At 35.6% G+C, this 27,337-nt stretch overlaps 1 protein-coding gene across 3 annotated transcripts in view; it reads left to right on the top strand.

Annotated features, from left to right (window-relative positions):
- Window positions 1-27,337, top strand: part of TTC7B (tetratricopeptide repeat domain 7B) — a 134,893-nt gene that overhangs the window by 73,025 nt on the left and 34,531 nt on the right. Inside the window, exons 16-19 of one of the 3 annotated variants that reach the window (XM_027673391.1) lie at window positions 10,882-10,998; window positions 15,115-15,212; window positions 18,619-18,783; window positions 25,561-25,701. In XM_027673391.1, the coding sequence (XP_027529192.1) occupies window positions 10,882-10,998; window positions 15,115-15,212; window positions 18,619-18,783; window positions 25,561-25,701 (521 nt within the window). Of the gene's footprint in view, window positions 1-10,881; window positions 10,999-15,114; window positions 15,213-18,618; window positions 18,784-20,038; window positions 20,113-25,560; window positions 25,702-27,337 lie in introns of those variants that run through there. The other 2 variants (XM_027673407.1, XM_027673400.1) reach the window with 2 other exon arrangements.

The raw sequence follows: 27,337 nt of genomic DNA, 5'->3' as shown, positions 1-27,337 counted from the left end.
TCCCGGCCCCTGTAACTAGGATGTCTCCATTACCTCAGCCTTATGCAAATTGATACTTTGGTGGCTTTGCAGCATAATAAACCTCTATATTTGGAAGTATTAAAGTAAAACATAGAACTTTTGATTTATGTTATTTCTTCCATTGTTATTCCTATCTGCATATCTCTATATGCTGTAATTGCATTGCTGCACTGAGTGCTGTCCTGCCCTCTTTGCAGCTTTTCGTTTTGCTTTTCTTTAAAAAGTATCTACATTTTCAGAAATTTATAATACAGCATTTCATAAAATTCCAGATGTTGAAAGGAAGTTACAGGATATGCAGTGAGTCATGCTGGGAAGTGGATGCTTTCCAGCACTCTTTTGTAATCACTTAGTAAATATTTTTATTTACTAAGTTTACTATTAGTTTTTTACATCTGAAAGCCTGATGTATTCCTAGAATTCGTGTTCAATAGTTGAGGCGTACAGCAAGCATACCTTTGTATCTTAAATTAGCCCTAACCTTCCTGCGTTATAAAGCTGATAGTTGGCCAGTCAGATAATGGTTTTGCCATAGATGCCTCAAGGTCAATAAGTAGAAAGAAACTCCTCAGAGCCAAAGAATTATGTCTTATCATTATCTAAAGGAGTGCAAGGAATGAGCAGACGCATTGGGCTGTTAGCAGGAAGGTGTAGCTTTTTCTTTGAATAGTGTTGATTGTTCTTCCTTTATTCATTAATTTGGGAACATAAATACACAGTCTACTCTGAGACCTGAAGAGGTATTGGGAAAAATATTGGTGAAAATCTAAGAAACCACTAAAAGTGAAATAGATATGTAGTAATGTTTTTCAGAGATAATAAAAATTCAAGATATTTGCTGAATATCTACAACACTATTGGTTCAAACTTTTTGTCAGCTTAAATTGCTAGGTTGTAGCTACTCTACTTACAAACAAGTTAGCTGTATTTTTCAGAGTAATACTATCAATCTCCTTTTAAATGCTACCTCTGAAGCCTCTGGAAATCTGAGCATGCTTTGATCCAGGGACAAAAAAATCTCTAAATAAAAGACTGCTGAACAGATTAAGGTACTGAAAAGATTACAAATACTGTACTTTGCTGAGATGGGTGGGAGTAAGGTGCCAGCACCAAAAATCCTGAATAGTTAGTCCTAGTCAGGTGCTACTGCGTTTGTTCACTTAAAGTTACACATTTTCCCCCGTCATTAGACAACTTGTCCCAGTAGTAGAAACGTGAAGTTCAGTTCTTCTCCAGCTTGACAAAGTTTGAACCCACAAATGGTGCTGCTCCGAGTCCTAGCCGTTAAAATATGTGGGAAGCTGGGTGAGATGATCCATTTCTCCTCCTGAAACAGAAGCAGGGACCTGCTACCCTGAATGAGAGGAGAGTAGGGAGGAAGGAGCCACGGTATATCCTAAATTACTAAAGTACTTAACTGCGAGGGGTGCTTGAGATCTTGGTTGCTTGGGATTTCCTTGAGTTTTATCTATATTATTCTACTGATTTCCTCCTCTGAATGTATAAGCATTCCCAGGGGTGTGCATTACAGTCTGAGGATGTGTTCAGGGATATGTAAGGTAATGGTGGTTGTGTTGCACTGGTTCATATTCGGCTTGTAAACCTTGTGCAATATATATAGTATATATGTGATTACCTGAGGAGCATTATTTACAAACTCCTTTGTATGATTCTTTCCTGTTTTTATCTGCTTGTTACAAGGAATTTATATCTTAGTGGTCTTTTGAATGATGTGAAATCTTGAAACAACACTTCTATCTGTTTCTAATTCGTGGTTAGTCAAAATTAGATTCTCAATCAAGGGAGAGAGAGTTAGGTTTCTGAATTAAATACTAGGGATATTGTTTTCTTCATCTTGACTGGGGTTCCCTCATTATTTCAAGTGTTGGGGCACTTAAAGATGAATATATTGCCTGAAATTAGTGTAATTAGGCAAAATAAATAGTAAATTGCTAATTTTATGCTGAAAATTGGAACTGTAATGGAGAACATCTGACAAGCTTTTAAAGTAGCAGAAGTAGGGAACAACAGATGGGTTATTTGAGAAGTGCAAGCATGTTATTTTAATGTTAAGTACACTCAAAAAGGAAAGACATATGGTAACAGGTTTGAAGACAACTGAAGACTAAGTTCACAGTTTAAACATTTACATTTCTTGAAGTGTGATGGCAGTTTTTTTTCTCTGAGAATATTTCACAGAATCATCAGGCCAATATGTCATTCCTCTGAAAACTATTAAATCCTTTCTTTCCTGACCCTCAAGGGCTCTATTGAGCTACATTAGATTTCCCAGAATCAAAGGGCCTTTTAACATCTCTCTCAGTTCATTGAGTAACAAATCTCTTTCCCTCTGGGAGCTGTTCAGGTGGGCATAAAAGAAGAGCTGATTGGTAGAGGCAATATGGGATGATACATACACTGATGTTTTGTGGGACACGAGGATATTTATTGGCTGAAGGGAATAGTGTGGTATTCTGCTTTCCCAAGGTGGGTTATAGTTGCACTGCAGTGTGTGGTGCTGGTAAAACTTAAGCTTTTGTGTTTTGGGTTTTTTTCTTGATAAATAGAGCACTGGGAATTATTTGAGGAAAGGGTGGTAATATAAGATTGGATAAGAAGTAGTGATGTGCTATGCTTGCCAAAATCGTGTCTTTCAGGTTGTGTATACAGTCTTGTCAACATTTGACAACATGCTTTTTCAAATCCATTCCATTTTGATCCTGTTTATCTTGGGAGTTATATGAATTAGATCTCAGGAATTATTTTTCTGTAAGTCATGAAAGACAGTATGGTTTGCTTATGTTTTTCCTTTTTATTCTGGGCTCTTCTAACTCCCCTTCCCCTATAGTTATTGTTATGTGCTTTTACTGAATGGTCCATTAAAAAGACATTGTTTGTTGGTAGATACTACTTTATATAACAAATTGGTCATTGGCCTCAGGGCCTTATCCCTGAATTATAGTTGCTAGGCTGTAGATTCTTCTTTGAAACTTGATTGAAAGAGTCCCAGTTTGGGTCATGAGCTGGCTGCTGCAGGGTATTCAAGGCAGGAAAACAAAAAGTTTTCAAGTATAACTAGTTTGTTCTGGCTTTAGTCAGAAACTATCTTTATTATAGTTTACAGATTTACATTTTCTTAAGGACATTGAGTTCATAATATGGAATACAGTTTACATACACTACACCAAAAGTCACAAGATTGAACTGCTTTATGAACAAATATATGGGGAATAATATTTCAAAGGGTAGAGGGAAGGCCATCAAATGCACACCAAGTATACCTATTCATGATTTTCACAAAATTGTCTTATTTTGGGGCTTGAGGGCTGGTTTCTTTTGCTTCTTTTGCTTGTTTGAGAGTCATACTTCAATTAGCAATCCGAACAGTCCATTTTTACTTCATCCATTTTCCTGTATTGTATGGGCTTCGCAGTACTTGGGATCTGTGCAGCCAAATTTGGAGAAGGTTTGGTGATTGATTGAGAAACAGTTTAGGAGGTTGTTTTTTTTTTTTAAGTTGAATGATTTTCTGGAGCTTTTACAAAAACTAGATTTGTTTGCATGACCTCTTGTTACCTGTGTTGGGCATACAGTGATTTCAAGGTACTTACAAATGATGATTTTTGATGTTTTATAATGAACTACTTGTATCTTTCCTGATAATAAAACTTTTCTTGAATGCTCAAAGTGGAGTAGTCTGTGCAGCAGTTCAGCGTTCAATTGCAGCAGACACCTCCATAAGTTTCTTTCTGTACTTTGATTAACATGGTGATAGAAGTGATGCATCTAAGATCACTGACCATGTAAATAAATCCTTTATAAAACTGTATTCTTTCATATTCTATTTGGTTTCATGTTGTTGTTTTCCCTGTAAGTTAGATTTTTGCAATTGTGTCATTTTGTGTTTTGGTGGTCAGGCAGGTGTTTGGGAGTTGAGTAATGTGAAGCTGTAAGTTTTCTACAGCAGGTGTTAAAGGGGCAGCTGTCAAAACTGAATGTTTGAATTCATAGTTTGAAGCCAGGAAGATCAATTTTTAAAACACCTGACTGTCTATGTATTGGAAGTCCCTAAATTTACTTAACTTTACTTTTTCTATTAATAAAGGTTGAGCTAAAGCGTACCTTCCAGAGGACATTCGATCTTGATAAGAAGCAAAACCTGGAGAAGCCATTGCAGCCTGTGGTAGCTTGTCTCAGTTGCACTCTTCATTAAGACTGCAATTTTGTTTTTAATTTGAATTGATCCCATATTGGTTTCCAGCCATTGATTTTTATATCTTTCTTTGCCAAGCTCTTTGTAATACTGCTAACTTCATACTCTTGATGCTGGCTTCTGTAATAAGACCACCTCCAAACGTCCTTTCTGGTAGGAACGTCACCATGCTTGCTGACTGTAAAGGCATGTGCCCTGGCCTTTCAGTTGCACTGTAGTCAGTTTTCATCACATGTGAACAAGTGCAAAAAATATTTCAATATCATTTATTGCTGCATTATACAGAGAATCGCCTGCATCGTGTCTTTTGGAAAGGATTGTGTTAATTATTTTGAGCATAATGGCTTCATTGGGGACTTATATTCAACTACCTGTTTTCTGACAGTCTTCTTTGCTTCTTGGTTAGTTATTTCTAGGATGTTTCCACATATAGATTGCAAAGGCTGTATTTGTTCCAATAGCTATATATTGTGATTTTAAAAAGAAATGTGACTTGACAGCTATTAAGCCATGCTGCTGAACAGTTTGTTTGGAAAGTTTCCTACTGTGTTTTATAAGGATCTTTTCATTAGGAGGATATATTACATGTAAATTAAGAGTCCTTTTGCATTCAATTGAAATTCCCAAGTGAAGGATCTTAAAGCAGTCAGCCCTAGCTCCTCCTTCTAAAAGAAGCTACTAACTTGCAGACAGTAAACTGTTAAAATCAGAACTGTGGATGAAATAAACACTGGGAACTTTAGGATTTTCTTCTAATTTTAACTTTTTTTTCTTCTGAGCCATTTATTTATGAGTAATTATAAGATTTTTAAAAGAGCAGTTGCTAATAGAATGTACTGACATAACGAAACTGAACTTGCCAAGGTTCGGCCTCTTCCGACTTCCTCACTTGTTTTCTCTTTCCTGTAACGGTCATCAGAGGTTTTTCCTATATATGTAATTGTTGAGTGCAAGAAATGACTTGCTAACACTTTATTTAGGAAAGGTGAATAGATTTAGATTCTTACAGATAATCACTATTGAGTAATATTTGTTCCAGCTTAATTCATTTTGTGCATTCTGTGTACTGCTTTCCCACTTCAGTTACTCTGTGGGGTCCCAGCGTTAACCTGATTTAATTTGCACAAGCAATTGACTCTATGACAATTTGTTACAGAAATGAGATTAAGCTGTATGAAATATGCATGTAAGTTTTACATCACCATAATTATTTTTTCCCTTAAATTCAGATCTTATGAAAGGAAGCCTACGTTGTCTGTTAAAAAAGGTTTATTTTCAAAGATCAATACCTTTAGTGTTATATTCTGCATCACCCTTTTTGGTTTTCTTTTTTTTTTAAGTACAGAATTATTGTCAAACTAGTTAGTCTAAGATATGACAAGTCATATGATTAGACTTGGTGAGGGTTTTTTTGGTGTGGTTTATTTTTTTTGGGGGGGGGAGTTGTTTTTGTTTGGTTTTCGTTTCCTTTTTTTTTCCCCATGAACTTATCAGCTGTATTTTAAGAAGTTAGGTTATTTGTTCCACCTCTTCTGCAGTCTATCCAAAACAAACTGTGAGGAAGCAGTCTTTTCTACAATTTTATTTGTAATCTTGAGACCTAAGGTCTGAATGGCCTTTATATACACTCATTTTTGTGGAAACATTATCCTCTATATAAATTATTCTTTTCCCTTCATGGTGCTTGTCTCATCTGTAATTATAGATAGAATTTGTACCTCTTCTTGGCTTTTTTTTTTTTGCTAGACTAACTAAATGAAATATTTTTCCTACTCTGCAGTTTCCAGTCCATAGATCACCCTTGCAGCCTTTCTCTGCAGCCGCTCTAATTTGAAATTTCTCATGTGTGTGGTTTTAACTCTTACAATAAGAATTACATGTAACATTCCAGATGTGGTCTCACTGGGGTATTCTCCAGTGACACTGTGTCTTTCTCTTTCTGATCCAATGAGTGCATTCCTGAATTGCATCTGGCCTCTTCACAGCTGTCTTACCTTGATGAACCCAACTGTTAGGCAGCTCTGGTTTGGAATAACTGTTACACAGGTTGTTGGTACAATCTCTTTATTAAACTTGAACAATAACCCTTTTTTTCATTAATGATGTTATCTAATACTCCTTTCCTCTTGAAAAAAGCATTGGCAATATAGTTGCTGTTCCCCAGTCATTACAGAAGTGGTATTTTCTTTAGAGTTTTTGCTTTAGAAAGGACAATCTTATCTGTCGTTGTTTCCATAATTCTGAGAAATGGATTATTTTTGACTGCTTTAACTTTAATCATCAATCAGTCTTTAACTTTAATAATTCTTATTCTCCATTTGTTATAGAGTTCATATCTGAGACAACATAGGTAAGGATTGTGGTGGAGGTTGGGGATTAATTCCTGAATATTCTTAATTTTCATCCCCTTGTCCCTGTTTAGTATGCACATTTTCTTTTTTTTCTTACTTAAATACAAAAAAGCCTTAAAAGACTATAACTTTTGTGTATAATAATATCAACCTGTTCAGATGTAGTTTAGCTTTGCTTTTTACTAGGTACCTAAGATGTGGCTTTCTGTGCTGATTTTTTTTCTCCCCTGCCTGCCCCCTGCTATTCTTGATAGGATCTCTGCATGTTTCTGTGTCTTACTTGCACAGTGTTAATCAGTGACTGGCTTGTCACACAGGGAGTTTTACCTCTTCAACTTGAGATACAGATCCCTAAACATTTTACCATCTTCGTGTTAAACACCAGGCTTCTGCTGTATTCTGGATATCTTTGCTAAACTTTGCTATCAAATAATTTGGGTGTATGACAGTGAAATTCAAAGACCTAGTTATAAACCCCTTTGGGATTTTTCATTCTTTATTTAAATAAATATCCAGTAATATATGGATTAGATTATCAGCAGCTGTTTTATAATGTCCTCATTAGTTAGTGAGAACAGTCTTGAAGTAATGGAGTCATTTGCTGCTTCAGTAGCTATTTCATAAATTTACCAGCTATTAGCTCCAAGAATAACTAAGCCTTTCCACTTAAGAGTTTGATTTGTTCTCCATTTTGTGTCTGGGTAATTAGTCTCCTAAAATGATACAATTCACTTTATTTTTAGCTGGTGATAAAAGTCTGCGTCCATATCAGATACTGATGCTGGCACAAATGCCCAATTAGTCTGTCTTTAAAAGAACCTGTTTTACCTAATTCCTAACCCAGAGGATTTGACTCAAACAGATTTCTGTTCTTATTTGTTATATTTATTCCAGTTTGACATGTCTCTGACACACATTGTCCTACTCTTCATTTCTTTTTTTCAGTATTGTCTTTTGCTCAATACTTGCATTCTTAGTCAACTGCTGTTCCACTATGTCAAGGTTACTCTGTCGCCATGTGCCAGTAGCTTAAACTCTGACTCTCACAAACTGACACAAACAGATAATTCATGATACTCATTAAATGTACAGCTTAATTTTCATCATCCTATCACTTTGTACATTTTATCCATTCTTCATATTTTTTAACAGTGTATCAAAACCCAGTGTGAAGAGCTCCTTGTAAAGTTTAAAATTCTTCGTGTTACTAATGCGGGCTGTATTCCAGAAGAGCTGTTTCCACAGATGCTTGAAGCTGATCTTTCAGAAAAGCTTTTTTCAAATGTTCTACCTCTTGGTTTCTAAAACCTTCCTGGTAATACTTGTCCCTGAGGTGCTCATACCTCCAGCCATGTTTCAGGGGAACTTGAAAAAATTAAGTTAATTTGGGAGACCAGTTTGTCAGATGGTATTCCTCCTTTCCATTGCTTCTTTCCCCTTCCCTTCCTTCCCCCATTTGTTAAGTTGGCAGGTTTTCATTTTGTTATTAACATCCCATTTCAGTTTTCTGAACTGGCTTAGTTCTTTTAAGATTTATAGTCCAAATATTTCTTGGATCCAGGAAAGTTTTCTGTGTGGCTTTATAAATGCAACCTTTTCTATTCAAAAGATTAATTTTGGTTTAATCCCACACCAGTGTACTTCATTTTTTCCTTACTAGATACAATTCCCTAGCATTTCTTTATTAGAATTGTGAATATTTTTTCATCATACTTTGTTTATTGCTTGCATTTTGGGAAATGTGTAACGGTCCAGTCTGTTTACTGTCATAATGCACAAGAAACAGGGATGATGTTGCATGTGTACTAAGTGGATCCGGAAGCACCAAACTCCTGTGTTGCTTTAATTCTTATAAGTATATTTGTCTTCTGCTACCTTGACATTGAATCCTGCACTAGTAGCCCAGCTTCCAACATTTTTGTTGCACAGACTCCTGCTATTTTTTACATGTGTTTTTAAGTCATTTCTCAATAATAAAATCCCCTCCCTTTCTCTCTCCTGCTCCATTTTTGCTTTTATATCTTGTGTGCTAAATCTTAGTGTATTACTGATCCTGTGCCTTCTCTCTGCTACAAGATTCCTGAACGTCTTAAATGCTTGAATACTGTTAATGTAAATTCAGTCTATCTGGAAACTATACATAATAAGGTATATATTATCATTATTGACTCTAGAATGACTTGCAGATTCAGTGCTTCTGAATTGATTGTGTTCCATAACTTTTGTAAAGTGCTTTATGATCACAGATTTTAAAAAATTAAACTTCTATAGGCTCTTCAAAATGTAACAAGTACTGTCTTTTACATACAGAGAAACGGGAGAGGGATTGTATAAGGTAGATTCCTGTGATTTTGGGTTTGGATTTTGAGGCAAAAGTCTTCTTTGGTGAGGGAGCTGTGTGCATGTGTTAAGTGTAAAATAGATGGAGGGGAGCATGAGGGAAGGAGGATGTTATTTGTCATTTTTCTTGTCTCTTCAGTAAAGTGAAGAGAGACCTTGACCTTTTTTTCTTGCAGTGATATAGTCACAGTTAAACTAATATCTAGAGAGTACATCTCTGCCAAATGAAATATGACTTTAAATTATCTATATAGCTCCCTGTATGCTCAAATCCAATTTACTGATAGGAAAAAAGCTAAACTATTCTGATTACTTTGTTCTGCATTCTTTCAAGACATCAAGTGAGACTCCATATGACTGTATTTACCTGGCTTATCTACAGCTGCTCATTTTCTTAAACTAACTCAGTGACCTGCCTTTCGTTTCCTCCCCAGTCCCACAACACACATATTGTACACTTAAGGTAATGTGATTCATTTTTAGGTTTACATGCTGGGTAGTTTCTGCAGAGGATGTTCAGTGCAAAGCTAAAGCTTTAGCTACTGTAACTTGCTGAGGCACTTGATGTAATTTCTTATACTTGAGAAAACTCTCTGGCAGTTTGCAATTACTATTAGCTGCCTCAGAGTTGGTATTTGGGATAAGAAACTTCTGAGCTTTCACACATGCCCACCCTCTACACCCTTCTCAGTCTTCCCACGCAAACCATATGAGCAATCATATAAATTTTTCACTTGGTATGATTAAGGTTGCACTGGAACAAAATGCCAAAGTACACCTGGGTTTAAAAAGGGAAAGTAGGCTAAGTTATATATCCATACTCTCCTCCGGCTTTGTGCTATTTAATCCTGCAATTTACTAAAAATTGCTTTTAAATTAGTATTTTTCTAGTGTATTCTCTGTTCCCAGATGCTGGGACTCCTATAAATGTGCATACCTATCCATGAGCTCCTTTATTATCGCATTGCATTTATATTCTTTAAATATCCAGGAAGGTGTCTAAGCCTCTGTGGAGAACCTTCAGCTGGATACATGGGACATAAGAGGAATATGCAGTTGTCATCTTATGAGGCTGTGCACTTTGTTTGTCTTGCCGCCATTAGAAACATCAACTTTGAAATCAGAATTAATTTATAGTTACTTCTGGCAAGCATGTTTGCGTCCATTATGAATGGTTTGCTGCATATTTGATGGACGCTGTGCTGTCTTCAGACTCTCACTTTTAAATGTTCAAAATTGAAATCAAATATCAGTTTTTGTGTCTGCTGATGTCAACATAATGTAGAGTGGAGCTACGTTTTCTGGTTGACTTTACCAATGCTGACTACCTCTCTTAAATCTTATCTGGTCTAGTGGTATCTTCTTCAGTATAACCTCTTCCATTTTCCTGTAAGAGAACTTGATAACATAGGGAATAACTTGCATCAGTACCAAGTTATTTTCTTATGTGGGTTATATGTTAGATTACTATCATTTGAGGCCGGTTAATGCAAAATACTGTCCTTTCTCATGAAAGTAGTAAAGATTTTTATTTTTTTTTGTAGTGAAGACATAGAATCATAGAATGGCTTGGGTTGGAAGGACTTTGAAGATCATCTAGTTCCAATCTCTCCTTCCCCACCTTCTCCTTCTCCATCCCTGGGCAGGGATGGATGTCACTGTTCAACATGTGATGTACTGTTCTTAGTGGTCTTGCTAATTTCACTAAGCTACATTGTCTTCTCAACTATTCTTTTTATCCAGTTGAAAAGGCCATCATGTAAAAAGCACTGTTACTTTGGTGACATTACATATTTGACTTTATGTAATTACTTTGTTAAACTATTACTTAAGTTATGACTATATTTGAAATTATGTTTCCTCCAGTTCAGTGTGATGTTGACTATCTTTAAAAATGTTTTGCTTGGATGGGAATCTCTTTTCTTTCTTTTTTAATTTCCTTTTCTTTTTCACTAGATTACTGTTTACAAAAGTCAAATTGGAGTCTCTGTGCAGAGGCCCAGATGAAGCACTCCTTACGTGTAAACACATGCTCCAGATTTGGAAATCCTGCTACAATCTCACTAACCCAAGGTAAGATGCTGTAGAATTCTAGGCTGCTCGCTACCCTGCTCAGCAGGGCAATATTAGGTTAGCAGTCCTGCGTTTGCTTGGTCTGGCATTTCATATGAACAAACTAATCCTCTGGGAATCTGGGGGATGAAGTGCAAAGACACCAGTTAATGGTCATGTAGAAGTACCCAGGGTTCTATGAAGTAAGGTATGCCAAAGCTGATAAATTCTGCGGAGGTGAGCACTGCTTAGAGAGATTGGGTAACTCATCCATTCTCAATGTACTTGTATGGTCTTGGTTTTTTTCCTGATTTGGGGTTTTAGACTCTTTTATATTGGTAAGTGGAGAGATTGCTGTAGTGGAAATATAGTTCAAGAATTTTCATTAAATAATATGGAAGAGGACTAGACATTAATTAAAACTAAAGCATCAGAGGTCATATAGATATGCTTGCAAAGTTAGCATGGCTTTTTTTTTTAAAGAGGTCTTGCTTATGAACCTATTTAGGTCTTCAAAGGCATTACCAATAGATAAGTTGTTATAGTCCTGTTTGGGTTTCCAAAATGCTTTTGTGAAGGTCCTTTGCCATATATATATAACAAGCTGTGAAATAAATGGAAAGGCCGCTTAGCAGAAATCTGTGCTGGTACTATTCAACATGTTTATTGAGTATCTGAAGAAGAGGACAAGCAGAATTTCATGCTATTTGGTTGTTTGAAGGGTTGACAGTTTCTGAAGAAGAGATGCTACAGCAGAAGAACTTTGTACCACGTGGCATCAGATACCTGTGTAGCAGTATGATGAACGTTAGCTGTTCAGTTTTTCCTCTAAAAAGATCTCGGTTATGTAAATACAAGCAACTCTTTAAGAAGATTGAGAAAGCTGACCTAATGGCTGAAGAGGGAAAATTGCTACTCTCCTTAGTGAGCTAGTGAGCAGTTCAGAGCAGGAAAGTTTGGAGGGTGGGGCAGGAAAAGCCTGGGAAGGGATCTGAGTCACTCGGAGCACATTAAGAGGGACTGATACTGCCTTGTGGAACAGGGAGCATCCCTCAGGGTGCAGAAAGCAAGTATGTCAGCAACCAGGAAGGTTTGAGCTGAATCGTTTTCAAGTCAAAGTCACTGAACGAGCAGCAGGGACCTGGGAGAAAGTTTTTCTTTTACCTTGGTGGGTGGTGGTTTATTTTAGTTAGCTGGTTGTGTGTGTGGGCAGTGGGGGTTAAGAGTTTAGTATCAGAGTGCTGTGCTTTGCAGAATAGTTAAAATTTCTGTATAAACTTAATTTCAGAGAGGCTTTGCATGTACTCTGGCACAACTTTTCACCTTCCTTCTCTGCTGTGACATCTACAGAGATCAGGGCTCTAATCATGGCTTGTCATTACTTTGTAGTTGTTGTCTGTGTGCTAAGAACTACTGTGCCATGTTAAAACACTTTAATGCCTCCTTCAGACATCAGCAGTGACTGTGAAAATTTACTCTTGGCTGTGTCAGCTACAAACAGCAATGGCTGCTAATTCTCATCACCATTCTTCTTCAAGAACATCTAAGTGGAAAACTTAATAAGGACTACTTTGCATCTGATAGTTTTTCTGCTTTTTTTATCTTAACATTTAAATCTTTTCTTGAAGCTCTGGTGATGCATTAAAATTAAGTTAGGAATGGAATGGACAGGAACTGTGCATAAGTGTCATGATGGAAGGAGACAGGTTTTCTAAATGACACGTTCAGAGTTATATCAAAAAGTGAATAAAGATACCAAGTTGTAATCTTTCTTTGGCTCGTCTGTGTGAAATTTACGGGCTGAATATGGTATTCATGTGGTATTACGTGATCCAGATCGGTCGGACTGGGATAACAATTCTCACTGAGACCTGAAATGTGACTGGGAAGTTCCGTTCACTCCTGATGTACTGAAGAACGATGATGCAGGATTGTTGTGAAAAGTTAAATTTTCCAAATTCTGCAATTTTAACATACACTTCATTTTGCTGCAAAGCACCATTTGAAAATGTCTCCCACTGGAAATAATTGAATTTTTTTTTTAATAGTTCTTTAAGCCAATAATAAAAGGTCTTTTAATAATTTTAAACCTTTTTGGAATGTTGTCTGTCAAAGATTTAAATATCCTTTATGCTTATTTAAAGTATCTTTTTCTATTCTGATTTGGACTGAAAACTAATTTTGATGTCTCATTTTCCCAATGAGATAAGAAGTCACTTTTTTGATAAGCTGTGGTTTATATTAAATATTTCTTCTTCAATTCATCTGATTTTGTGCAATAAACTTGAGTTCAATGCCCTCAATAATATTTCAATAATAAAAATAAATTACAAATAACTTGATGTACCACACAAAGTAAGGGCCAAATACCACATTGTGCCTAAGATTTAGAACATTTTTATTTTGTCTTCAGTTGACATACAGACTTTTTTCTCATGAGATGCTTAATATGAATTCAAAACTTATTTTGTGCTGCAGGGCTTGGAAGGTTTAAATGTGTACCTCCAGCCTGCTGCTTGAAGTGCATTAGAAAATAGTTTTCCACTTCTTAGTTTGCATTAGGAAAACACAGCAAACCACAATGACAGAGCTGGTCTTGGAAGATACTTAGGCTAAGTGTGGCTTTCCTCATCAGCAACAATGTGGCATGTTGCTGCTTGTGGATTGAAAAAATAATTTAAACAGCGATTACCAGAAAATTTATACCAACTGATGTAACAACTACAGCTGATCGTGTGTGTCCCAGAAAGTTCCCTTTTGTTTCATGTGGATTGCTATAATAATGTAATTTTGTAAGGAAATATTGCAGTACTGTTAGGTAATACAAAATTGTATTTAAACAATTTTAGTAACAGCGGTAGAAGGAGGGGATGTTGTTTCACTGACTTTTGAAGTGTGCAACTCTAAGGAATTATTGAGAGTCTTCTTGACCTTCTCTCAGTTCAAATTTGTTAAATTAAGGCAGATGAAGAGATGTGCTGAATTCCAGTCTTGCAGTTTAGATTAAAGTTTCTCAGGCTTTACTTTAAACTAGAAGTTTTGTACAGGTTTTTCTTTTCAGTGAGAATCAGACAAAAGTTTGCACTCTGCTAAGCTGGGCTGCTTTAAAACTTAATTAGTTTGTGGGGTGCTTTGTTCTCTTTTTTTTTTAAATGAGACTTTTAAAAAGATATTCATTGATAGTGAGTAGTACCAGACTTACAGTCCTAAAAATGAAATTACTTTATTAAGCATAGAATATTAAAGAAGGAATGCCCATATGTGCTTCCTCACACTTTGCTGACCATGTGTCTCAATACTCGCCTCATCTTAAGGAGAAAGAGCACTTAGTTCTTCAGTCCCTGTTCTTCTGCTGAATCTTTAATAGTAGTTCTAGGAGCTATTAGTTTTCAAGCAAGCATATCAACAAAAAACCTGAGGGGCAGATACTAAGTTACAGCTAATATAGAAATTAAGTGCATTTGTCCACAGGTGCAATGAGTGAAAATCACTGCTACTGCATAGACTGTTAGATGTTAGAAGTGTTCAAAATGTTCCTACTATGCTATTAGAATCAAATTCAACATTAGGCAGTTAATATGCAAATGTGCATATATTAAAAAAAAAATAAATTAAAAACAGGCAGCCCGCCCCACAACTCTGGAGATAATTATGATGCTTTTTTATGTGAAGTGAAGTTATGGCATCTTTATAATATCTTTACCAAAAATTAGATGTCCTGAGTTTAGTGTTTCTCTTCAGTCTGAGAGAGGTATGGATTTTCAAACTTACATCTGCCTTCTTGGCTTTCTGTGACAGCTGTACTTCATATTATGTAAATATTTAGGGCACAGTAGATCCTTTCTGTAGAGGTTTTAGTTGTGAACCAAATTAAAAGCCGTTATTTCCTTTGTGGTTGTATTAATTATGAAAACAGAATTGCTGAAGTAAATACGGATTTAGTTTTGCTCAGCTTAATTCTATTTCAGTGGAACTGGCTTAATGCACTGTGAGTGGTTAGTGGTGCTTGGTACTAAATTTGGTCATAGCCAGAACTTTTATAGCAAGAACCTTTGTGGGAGTAGGGCAGCATGCAACTTGTATATCGGTATAAAATTTTATATTTTAATAGCTCACAATTTCTGTACTTCACTACAGTGACTCTGGCCGTGGGAGCAGCCTGTTAGACAGAGCTATTGCTGACAGACGACAGCTTAATACAATTACATTACCAGATTTCAGCGATCCTGAAACAGGTAAGAACTACATTTGAACAATGAAATAGGTAAAATGGTATGACCATAGCTAGATTTTGCATTAGTTTTTTTAGTTTATTTTGCAAAATGAAGTTATATCTTCACTGTTGTCATGTAAGTAGAAATAGACATTGTGTGATATATGATTTTTTCTTTTTTTATTTATGAAGCATTTGCTGACCACGTTCTCTGTAAATATCTGTAGTATGGATCTTGCTGAGCTTAGTGGTATTTTGTTACACAAGGGCTAAAAACCAGTATTCTGAACTAGCCTATTTGATAAAGTCCTGTGCTTTTCAGCCTGTTTGGTACTTGCACATTTTTGTTTAAAAGATAAATCGAAAAATTTCAGAACTTTTAATCTCAAAAAAATTGAAGACATTGTTGCTAATTAAATTGATTAAAATCTCAAATATATGTTAAAATATAATTACATGGGTGGGTAGACTTACTGTAGACATAGTTGACATTATAAGCAAAATTTATTTATTATAAATTGTATATACTGTGTTATTTTTATATACATATAAAAATTGTAGTACACAGGTGCACTACATAAAAATTAAGATTGTTACACGTCTGTAAATACTGACAAAATGTCATTTCCTATATTAATATATTCAGTTATCATAATGCAAACCAATATACCTTAAAAGTTATACAATCGGAAAGCACGTGAGACATGCATTCTGTGAAGATTGCAGAAGGAATTGTGTAACTTTTACAGTATCTTGCTTGTGTTCTAAATTTTGAGAGTTTTCTCTTTTCTGGGTTTTATATGAAAACCATAGCATGTTTTTCCTGACACCTTTCAGGGGTGTATTTCTGTTTAATCACACTGACACAAACAGCTTATAGAAAAGTTTGCCAACCTATGAATATGAGTACATTTGACCCACAAGTTAAGATACCTTGAAATGTGTAATGTGTATCTTTGTTTAGTATCAGAATTGTGGGTTACATAAAAATCTAATTTAGATATTTAACTTCTGAAAGTTAAAATTGGATTGAATGATCACTCGGTTTTGAATTTAAAATAAAGTAAAAGTGTTCTGTGCTTGCTATAGTGTAAACAGTTATGATTACAAAGATCAGGTCACCTGATTTCAAAGAATTGCAATATGTTATGGCATAATGTAGCTTGGTGCCCCTAATGTGGAATCTTATGTCTCCTTGTATTTGTATAATTAAAATGGGGAAGATGACATTATATCATTCTGTGGTGATCATTCTATATTCTAGTCTAGCTCATTGTTTCGTTTTTAAGAACATATCTAGATTTTATACGTTTCATTTACATATATAGATAGACATAGCTATAGATAAAATTTTATGCCTTCAAAAAAGTGCTTTTTGGGGAGAAATGTTGTAAAAGGGCTTTTTGTGGTTTGTGATTTTTTGTTTGTTATTTTTCCAATGGGGACATACAGCTTTTGATCTGCACCCCCAGGGTGTCCTATTTTACATCTGCCACACTTGAGAGCATAGTGAATTGGTGCATTTTAAAGAGTGCAGATTCCACAATGCTTTTAAGTAAAGATGAACCCTCACCCAGAATGGGGAGCTTTTCAAGAAGCTTGCCCCAGATTCAAGTCCTGCAGACAATATCTTGATTGGAAAACAGAATCTCTGCATACATTCTGATTTTTCTGGCAGGTCCAAATTGTCTTTTTTCTGAATCTCAGCTGTGTTGCTAGAACTTCACTGTCAAGGAGAACAAAATGGGAAATTAAAATTATGGGGTCCCTTTTTGATTATTTATCTTATAAAAGGTAATTGTGAAGGATGGGGGGGGTCCTTTTTTTTTTTTTCTAAATTGGCAGTTGCAGTTGGTTTTGTTTGTTAGTGGGTTTTTTCAGTTGTTTGTTTTAGCAGAAGAAGCCTTGTTGCAATACCAATACTCTGGTATATTGCAATACCAGTTTCTGGCAAGGACTAGTGCTCTGTTATCTACTCTCTCTCTATAATAATATATATAAAAAAACTCCACATCCAAGATTTGTCCAGAATTCTTCATCCAGAATATTATATAAAAATTTTGCAGGAATTAAAAGGTTATATATAAGAATGAAAGAAGTGAAGCTTGTCATAATGTTTGAGAAAGCTTAAGCAGAATGTCAGTAACATATTGTTCACAATAGGTAGATGATAAAAACAATAGGTGATCAGGATGTTAGACCTTTATAGGGTTGAAAGAGCTTATCTGCAAATTCTGTGGATCCAAAGTGTTTAGAAATGCAGAAGGAATTTGACAAATAAATAAACGAATGTTAAAACGCAGAAAGTTACTGCTGAAAATCCTCTTAGAATGAAAATGTTTGCTCCCCTCCTTGTTACACAGTGTAATGCTACCTTGTGTATATGTGTGTATACACGCAAACATTTAGAAGTTTTCCCCTTCCTAACTTTGGTTGTATCTATGATGATGATGCCATTTGCCTGTCTAGCCCTGAATTCAGTCAATCTAAATACCAAGAAATGAGAGCTAAAATTCAAATCTGAACTCTTATGTACTTGAAATTTAATTTTTAAAATCCTTCAAAAAATCTAGCTTTGATGGGTGTAAATTCTTTTTCTTAGATGTATCAATTAAGCTGAAGTTGACATCCAAAAATAAAGTTATTAAAAAACTGCTTTATATAGAGGTTTTACCAATACCATAATGATTAAGTGATTCAAGTTTAAATTTGTGTAACCCTTGAATATCAAAAGAGTGTATTGTGAGTTTCTTACAAGACAAGACTCTTGATTCTAGTGCCCTGGTCAATAACTGTGCCAAATTTTCTTTAAGTTTGCCCTCTATTTCAACTGACTTGCTATGAGTGGCAGGCACCCGTGTTTGTATATGTTGATGAAGAAAATAAATATAGAGGGGGAAATAAATATAGGGGGGAAAGAGTTTTGATGAATCAATCACTGAAGTAAAATGTCATAGGGAGACAGACGCATTTCATATCCAAAAGTAGATATGCGTATGGAAATCACTAGAGACTCATTGGCTATTTGCTTAAGAGAAGTTGCATTCAATCTTTTAAAAAACAGATTATTCAATTTGGTTGGAGTCCACTGAGTTTATCATAGGAAGAAACAATATTACTTTATACTTTGGTCTTTATTTCCCCTTTAATTTATTTTTAAAATCTATGCATTAGAACATAGTGAAAAAAATCTTTACTTTTGTACTCTAGTTTAGTATGGAAGGAGAGTACATATAAGTAAAGGGGTATTTTTTGTTGTTGTTGCTCTCAGAAGCGATATTTTATGTAGAAGCCATTTCCATCTTACTGAATAGTGACACAAATGCTTTGCATTTTTGGCATCCATTAGTCCATTAAACCCTGATGAATCTTTTTTCTTTCCTGCCCTCCCCACACCCCTTTATCATTCTCTTTGTTTCGCTTTTTAGCCTCTGATACTTCCTCATCTTCTCTCTCAAGAACAGAGTCTCCTCTCCAACTGTTTGTATCTTCTCATCTTCCTCATCCTCATCCTAAACCAGATATCTTTGTCTGGCCCCATGCAGCCTCTCCATACTGTGACCAAGTTCCTGAGCCCCGTACACCTACTCGCTGTAAATTGGCTTTCTATTCCTGATGGGCATGTTTGTGCTGTATTTTTCTGATAATCTTCACAACTGATAAACTGTGTTTAAGTAGTTTATGTTTCAACAGAATGTCAATGAAATCCAGCCTTTCAACTGCTTTTCCTACAAACTTTACAGCAATGCTGCTAGAGTAGTTCAGGTGGCAGGTTAAAATCAACATAGGTTTTCAGGAATTTCTTTTTAACTCCTTTTAACTTCTGTTAAATTGTCCTTCACTGATACCCTTATAAATAGCACTTTTTTGTCACTGAATTTACTGTAATCCAATCTTAAGAATTCATTTTGACACCTAGTCTTTAAACTGATATCGTATCAAAGATATTAATTCCTAACAAAACATAGAAAATAAATCTTTGCATATTAGCAAAATTTACTTCTTAAAATAGCTGACATAAGACCAGAGTTTTGAAAACACTAGCTCACTCATATGTAAGCCTGTAACTGGAAGTTAAGGAAAGCACTTCCTTCAGACTCGAGGAAATCTGTGTCCTACAGAAGTGAAGTCTGACTTTCTTGAAGTATTTGAATAGCTGATTGACTGCTATTGCAGGTTTGGGCATCGTTGAGTTGAACTTGCTCAGAGCTACTCTATACATAAACAGTACATCCCAGTTAGCATTAATTGGCTCGTTCTTATTCTTTTGAAGCTACAAGTTAGCAAGAACCTACTCAAGAATGAAGGCAAACTGAAAGAACACTGAAGCCAAAGCACAGATTCCATTATGTGAAGCCCAAATTTTCCATTTCCAAGCTACTGTATCCTCAGGGAAAGGAGCTTCCACCATATGCATGAGAAGTAGCAGAACTATGAAAAAAAAAAAAGATATTGGAGTCCTTTGTATAGTGTCAATAATTATTGAAAGTTAAAGCTGTCTGAGTGAGGAGCGGTTTCCCTAGATGCTTATAGTATATTAGTATAGTTTCCAGGGCTGAATAATCTCATGTTCTTTATCTTGCTCAATTCTTTTTTTTTTCCTAGTGAAAGGAGCCTAAGGCATTTTCTGTCATCAACTTGACTTCCAATTTCTGTTGAACAGGAACATGATTTTAGAGGTGTAGCATCTTACCTAATTTTTTATTTCTTGAAATTCTGTAAACCTGATTTACAGTTTGAAGATTATCAGAAATCTTCTGGCTTTCTTGGAGTTTTTGGCTTATATATACATATAACATATTTTTCTTCTTACTTTGTATTTTAATTTATGGTTTGATCTGTCCAAAGGCAATCCATCAGATGCTTACTTTCATGGTTTTTACTCCCTTTTTTCAGTTTGTAAGTAGTATTCACTGTGCATTTCTATTAATTTCTCAAGGACTAAAATCACCTTTTCCTTTACCACAAAACGTACCTGGTTTGTCCATCAGTAGTGGAAGCTTGATAGTGTGTGAAACAAGGCTGATGCTCCTTGCCCATTCAGTACCCTGAGGGCTGTAATCTTATGAGATCTGAATGCACTCAACTAACACTTGCACTTAATAATTAAAGAGGCAGTATTCATTTCTAGAGGACTGCAAATAAAGATGTATTAGGAAGGTCTTGTGTACCATAATGGCCAGCTGCCAGTATGTTGTATTAGAGAAGATTTTATGCCACTGCTGTTCCTAAAGGAGTACGTTGATCCAGAATTCAACATTGCAACTACTGTCATGACTTATAATAAACTGTTACTTTATTTTGTGGTACAAATTTTACTTGTAGAATAAAGGAAGAGTACACTTTGAAATAATGAAATTATGAAAGCAAGCTCAATAAGAGAGAATGAAGAATATGGATCAATAAAAATAACTGCTGCTTTAATCAGGACATTAAATGATATTCTTTTTCTTCAACCAGTTACCTTATAAAGCTGTGTGCTTAGCCTTGAATAGTAGATTATTTTTTTTTCATTGATTGCTTTACCTTTTCATAAATTTTTATGGCATAGTACAGGACCAATTTGGTGAAGGAGAGAAAAGAAGATACATAAACCAACATGTTTGACAGTGACTAAGCACAGAAAATCTTTTTCAAAGATTGCTGAGAGGATGCTTTTTCAATGATGCTGTCTGTACCTGACTACTGTCATCTGCACGCATAACTTTGCAGCAAAACATAAGCTAGCTTTGGAATTTGTGATTGTGAAAGGTGTCTCAGACTCTTAATGAATTTAAAGGAAAAAATTTTTAATTTTGGCTAAACCTGCCAATCTGTCTTATTAAATTCATCACTTGGGTGATGTATTAGTCCTGCAGAAGGTACTGCCTCTTTGTATCAAGCAATTGCTTTTCTTAGCATAGAGTTCTCTGTGTGTCACGTCACTAATGTTCTTACTGCCAACTGTGTGCATGTAAAGTTGAAAGTCGTGGGGTTTTTCCTCTTTTATCCTGCATGAGCATTGCAGTTAAAGTATTTTTTTCTGAATGTAAATGTTGAAATGTTGAAAACATGATGAATGTAAAACTGTTGAGTAATATTCTCTTTTATGGCATAAAAAGAAAACCTGTCATAGTGCTTTTATCAGTTGGTATGAACATGTTCTGTGAAGGATGACAGTCCAGTCTTTTACTCATTTTCAGAAGGAAAATTGGATGTACATAGCAAAGTGATTTTGTTTTTGTCCAAGCTTGCATTCCAGATAGGTGCTGTTAGAGTCCATGTATTAGTTTATGTCCATCAGGCTACATTGTGAAGAATTTATGAGGAAATGACCAAGAAAAGAACTTAAGAAGTCATAACACGTTCACTTACATAGGGTGACTTATAAATGGTATTTAATAGATGGGTTCATGTAGACTCTCCTGTAATATTTAAGAAAAGCCTGAAGAGAGTAAATTGAATGCTTTATTCACAAAAGTTGTACTGTAGGTGTGACTTGGAAGAGAAAGGTTTCTGTGAGATGACTTAATTTCTTGGTTAAATTGTGTTTGTTCAAGGCTGTTGGTAGGTTTTCTATTTGAGATTTAGTTGAAACACAGAATCTGCAATGTGGTTGCTGCAGACCCTATGTTATTATGGTGAGTAGAAACTGTAAATTCTAGACCAGTGCCATTATAGGAAACCTGAGTGGGAGATTATTGGATTTTTATTTAGGAACATTTTGACATGGTTAAGACCTTCTGTCACACTTTGCAGTGTGCAATGTGATTGTGATTCTAGATGTTAACCAATAAGTTAGCTCGGTTGGTTACAGCATAGTGCTAATAACACCAAGATCATGGGATTGATCCCTGTATGGGCCATTCACTTAAGAGTTGGGCTCAATGATCCATGTGGGTCCCTTCCAACTCAGAATATTCTGTGATTTAAAGTAATTTCAGTAGTGAATTCTAGATCTTGCAAAGACAGTTGCTGTTTCACACTTGGCCTTTTGTAGTATAAACAAGCTTCAGAACAAAACGAACTAAATAAAAGTGAGTAGCCAGAATCTATTTTGGTGATATAATACTTTTCCAGGCCTCATGCTTTTCTATCACAAAATAAACACTTTTTGCTGCTTGTGGTATTTTGAGGGAATTTTTTCTTGATTCTTAAGTGTCATGCTATAACAGCAGGTATAGAAGTTGTCTAGAAGAGGAAGGATATTTGTGTGCATGAAAGATGTGGTAAAATTTTAAATCAGAAATTCCTGCTACTCTATCTGAGCATTTGAAGGAAGCTACAACAGTGTAACACTGAAAGTGAGGATATGTTTGTGTTTGGCTGTTGGGTGCTGAACTCAGACCAGTGAAAGCAAAGTGCAGATAAGACTGGGAAGAGAGAGCAGAGCTTACAATGAAACTATTAGGGAGCCACCAAATAAGTAACTGGCTGTGAAGGATCTGTGAGGCCTCAAGCAGACTTTAAGATGACTTTAGGACCTACACTGTACCCTCAGTTTCTCACAAATCACTTTGTATCTTCAGTAGTTGTAGTTGAAATTACTGTATGTTTTAGAATTGTAATGGAAATATAAAAATCTGAACCTAGGCATCCTGGGCTAGAACAAGGAACAAAGAATTCAGATAAGTTAGTTCTAGTAAGAAAAGGCAGGAATAAAATTTGAAGGAAGGCAGGAAAAAGTTTTTTAGTACAGACGATCTTTAAATGATTTTTAGTTGTCTGCAAAATGAAAGTTTACTAAATATGTTTTAACAAGAGGCAGAAATGAGTCAGATGACAGCTAATTGTGGCTATACTGAAGAAGTATTTAGGGGGTTATGAGTTAGAGCTATCAGCATGAGTGCAGTTTACTTGAAAGATGCCTGACTGGATAGTGTCAAGAAAAAAAAAAGGAAAAAAATAAAGAAAAAGGGTTGAAGCAAAGATGTAAATGTATAATAAAGTATACAATGGCTGTCCTGATTAGATATCCAAGGCTGTACTAGAGGTCATCCTTCCTTCTTTTGGAAACTGTAGCCCTGTCCTTGATATCTCTCTTAACCAATGCAAGGAGGGTTATTAAAGAAACAAAACCAAATAAAAAAAGCACAATTATCAATGGTCTTCACTGTTTTGTGACATCCTTAAGTTCACTACATTTTAAATAACACTGCAGTGTGAAGGAGTTCAAGGGCTGGAATTCCCAAACAGCCTTGCAAAAGTTTGCACCAAGTTTCTTTGTATGCTGCTTAACATTGATCTTCAAACCCGAAACCCAAGAATCCACTTGTTTACGATATTGTTTAAATTTAGTTGATTATACTGAGTAATCTACAGCCTGAGTTTCTAAAAGTGTAGAAGACTTGCTGTGTATATGTGTATCTTATCTTCAGAGAACTAATTGCTGCAATATGTTAAGGGTAACCTCTTTCCTAAGCGGGAAATATAAACAATTTGAATAATACCACTTAAAAAAAAAATTTTCTAAGAAGATATTTTACGTTTTTTTCCTTTTTTTTTGTGCCACTTAGTATAAAATCCAGGGTAGAAAGCGCTCAGTATCCACTCTGTTTTTATTTTAATATAGGTGGCACTGAAACTCATAAGAATTTTACCACAGTATAGGAGTTTTTTAGGAATAAATTGATGTACAAAAAGTTTTAATAATATATTACCATATGTGCTTTATGGTTAAGTACTAGAGGCTTAAAATCTAACAGCACATTTTCAAAATGAAATTACTTGTGGCCTGGCCAGCAGCCAGAGTCCTTGCTTTAAACAATAGAAAGTATAGGCACTTTTTAATAATAAATTGCATACTTGCTTTTCAGAAGGAAGGGACTAGATACTGAGTCAATGAATCACACCTTTTCTTTACAAATTGTTCTAGAGAGACGAGAAGCCTCTTTCACTGTTAGTCCCCTGAAGGGTAAGAAGTGACAGTCTTCAGTGAGGTGCATTTAGAGAAACGGCTGTCAGACAAGAAAAGGGTTGCTGATGACTAGTACTTATTTATGGTACCCTTGCTAGTATTTTTCTTGGAATACACTCCACGTGCTTCTTACTTAGACATTTTTATTTCTTCAGAAGTCAAGCCTTAAAATAAGATACACAAAAACTTTAGTGAATGTTCAGCTGTGAAGGCTGGAGTTTGAGTTGTTTCATCAACCAGTAAAGGAGAGCAAGCTCCACTGCCACATACTGTTAGCAAGCTCCACTGCCACATACTGTTTCAGATCTCCCAGGCAATTCCTTTTCATAATGATATGAAATGATAATTATCTCTTGTGCTATTTTTCCCTTGTTTCTGTCACTTAAAGGAAATATGATGCACACTTTCAGGCAAACTTTCTCCTAGTCTATATATTAGGAGTTTCTCATCCTTTCTGGTTGTCTGATTTATCTTGTCACACCTAAGAGTGTATGTTTTATGTGGCAGATCTCTTCTTTAAAATTCCCATGATATTGAGCGTAAAGGTTTTGTTTATTTCATAACTTCTAGTGATGAGGACAAACTTTTGGGGTGCAGTTCAACTTTTACAGGAATCGGTTCTTTCTTTTATAGTATCTGCAGAACATTTTACTGTCATTTTTTATTAATCAGGTCTAGTGAGTCTGAGATTTTGTAATTTGTAATTATAAAACAATTAGAAATATGTTGAGACTCAGATGACAAGAAAGGGTGTCACTTAAAATATTCATGTTCTTGATTTAAAAAAAAATCACTACTGGATATGCTGGCAGTAACTAGCAATCAAAAGTACAATTGCCATTAGGTATTCTCTAGTCATGGCAGCTTTTATTCTTAGTGTGCCTTGGGAATGTTCTTTAAGCAAGGGACTATTTTGCCACAAGGCATTTTAACTCAGACTTCTTGATTGGTCGAGTTTTACATTCAGTGCAGTTTAGTTGTGCATTTGTGATGGGGTATGTTGTGATTGTCTTGTGTATTTTAGTTCTCTTTTTTTTTTATTCTGTTATTAGTCTTAAAATAATCCTCTAATTGCACTCTATGGAAAGACATAGCAAATACTAACATCAAAGTGCATGCAGCAACCTGAAGACTATAGTGTACAATACCATCACAAACCTTGTTTGGATTGTACATTGCTAGAAAAGAAGTTTAATAGAGAGTATTCATAGTAGCAACCCAAAAAAGCATCAGGTATAGTTACCAATGTCCAGTGTGTTTTTTATATAGTCTTTCAGACCAGAGTAAAAGCTTTCGTAAGAAGGAAGATTAACCTGACATTTAAAAAAACTTCTCTAAAATGGTAAATGCAAATTAAATATGAGGAATTTGGGATAAAGCCTGTTATGAAAAGGGTTACTGTTAAATGCTTTATGCAATGTACATGGCCTTTGTTCTTTCTATGATGGTAAATTTTTTTTTATTGCTTCTGCAGGTTCAGTCCATGCCACATCAATAGCAGCTTCCAGAGTGGAGCAAGCATTGTCCGAGGTTGCTTCATCTCTGCAAAGCAGTGCCCCTAAACAAGGTCCCCTGCACCCTTGGATGACTCTGGCTCAAATATGGCTTCATGCAGGTATTATGAAAGTAAAATTTATTTTTCTTTGCCCTCCCCTTTCTTGCTAGCCTAAGGACTTGCAAAAATCTGTTTGTTTCATTCAGAATCTGTTATCACTAATCAGATCAAATTTTTTCCTCGTGTGTGGCACTGAAGCAAGACAAGAAATAAAAAGCACACTAGAGTTGTTCTGTATGTAAGTCAGTTTATAAAAGATAAGACAGTACTTTTAGAATGTAGTTGTTATCAATGGAGTCATATCTTCTGTAGAACAAAAGCAACATTCTCTCCCTTATCCCTGAAGAATTTAGTTTCTGAAGTACCTAGAGTATCTTAGTATTTGGAAATTTAGGTGTCCTGATTCCATTGAATGCGAAAAGATGTTTGTAAGATTATTGAATAGAGTTCCTGTAACTACAGATCTTTATAATTGGAATAAATAACTCTGCATTTGTGGGGAAAAAAACAGTAGTAGTTGAGCAACCTGTCCCTTGAAGCTGTGATAATGAGCTCTCGTTCAGTTCTCTTCCTTCTGACTTCATTAATGTAAGATACCCAGGATTGTTTGTCTAAATGTGGAGTCATCTTGAGAGGATTTAGTATTGTTATGCTGCTCCAAGCCTCAAGCTAAATGCAATATCACAAGTGACAGTTACATAAAATTTTAACCAGAAAATGATAATGCAGTGTATTTTTACACAGTTAAAAATGTATAATTTGCAATTGTTTTTAATGATATTTGCATCAGAAAGGCGTAATTTGGAAATCAACCAGCAATTGTTCTGCTTTGGTCTGCTCTCAGAGCATTTTTCAGTGATACTTTTTTTTTCCCTTCATGTTTATATTTAACAAAACCATCCTTTATTTCTTAGCATTTTAATTTACCTATTTGCGTTAACAGTTTTATTGTGTGAAAGTCATTGCAGGGCAATGGCTCCCAGTTATTAGCGGTTTAGAGGAAAAGCCCAGAAGATTGGAAAGAAAGAGCAATTACAGTGATTAATAATAGTGATCTCATTTGGGGGTGGAAAGGCTCCTTGAAAACAACACAGATTAGAACAACGTAGGGTCCAACAGGGCATAGTGTAGTCTCCTGCCCTGCATCATGGCATCATGGATTTTAAATATTTATAAACTGTCACAGGCAGCCATCCACTGTAACTCTTAGCATCTGTAATGCTGATAATTTCTCAGCCTTCCTTGGCAGCTTGTTGAACTGCTAATTTTCTGTTTGGCTTTTTTTAGTTTTTGTTGGTCGTGTCCTGTTGCTGATTTTTCGATTCATGCAAGTGACTGCTGCTGTTTTGCCCACAAAGGAGGGGTCTGGACACACTTTTCTAATTCCTTTTTAGTTCACAACTTAATCAGATTTGCATACACGGTGGTGGTTGGCTGCTGCAATCCACTACACAGGCCACTTTTCACTCTTAAAAATATCTGTCTTGGCACACGTGGTCTGTTGGCCATATTCTTGACTCCCAGCAGAAGGAAGCATGGGTGGGAAGTAGGAGAGAGCTGAGTTGGACAATGAGCTGAAGTGTTAAAAGATCCAGTAGAAGGACCCAACAGAGCATGAAGAGTGCTCCGCCTGTTTGTGTATGGGAAGCAATGAAAACAAAAAAACCCGAGAGATTAAAGAGAGCTGCTGTCTACC

This window comes from Neopelma chrysocephalum, unplaced genomic scaffold (assembly GCF_003984885.1).
Source record: "Neopelma chrysocephalum unplaced genomic scaffold, ASM398488v2 Primary Assembly neopelma1_24, whole genome shotgun sequence".
NCBI lineage: Eukaryota > Metazoa > Chordata > Aves > Passeriformes > Pipridae > Neopelma > Neopelma chrysocephalum.
The sequence above is the reverse complement of the archived record's forward strand: the minus strand, read 5'-3'. Positions and strand labels throughout refer to the sequence as shown.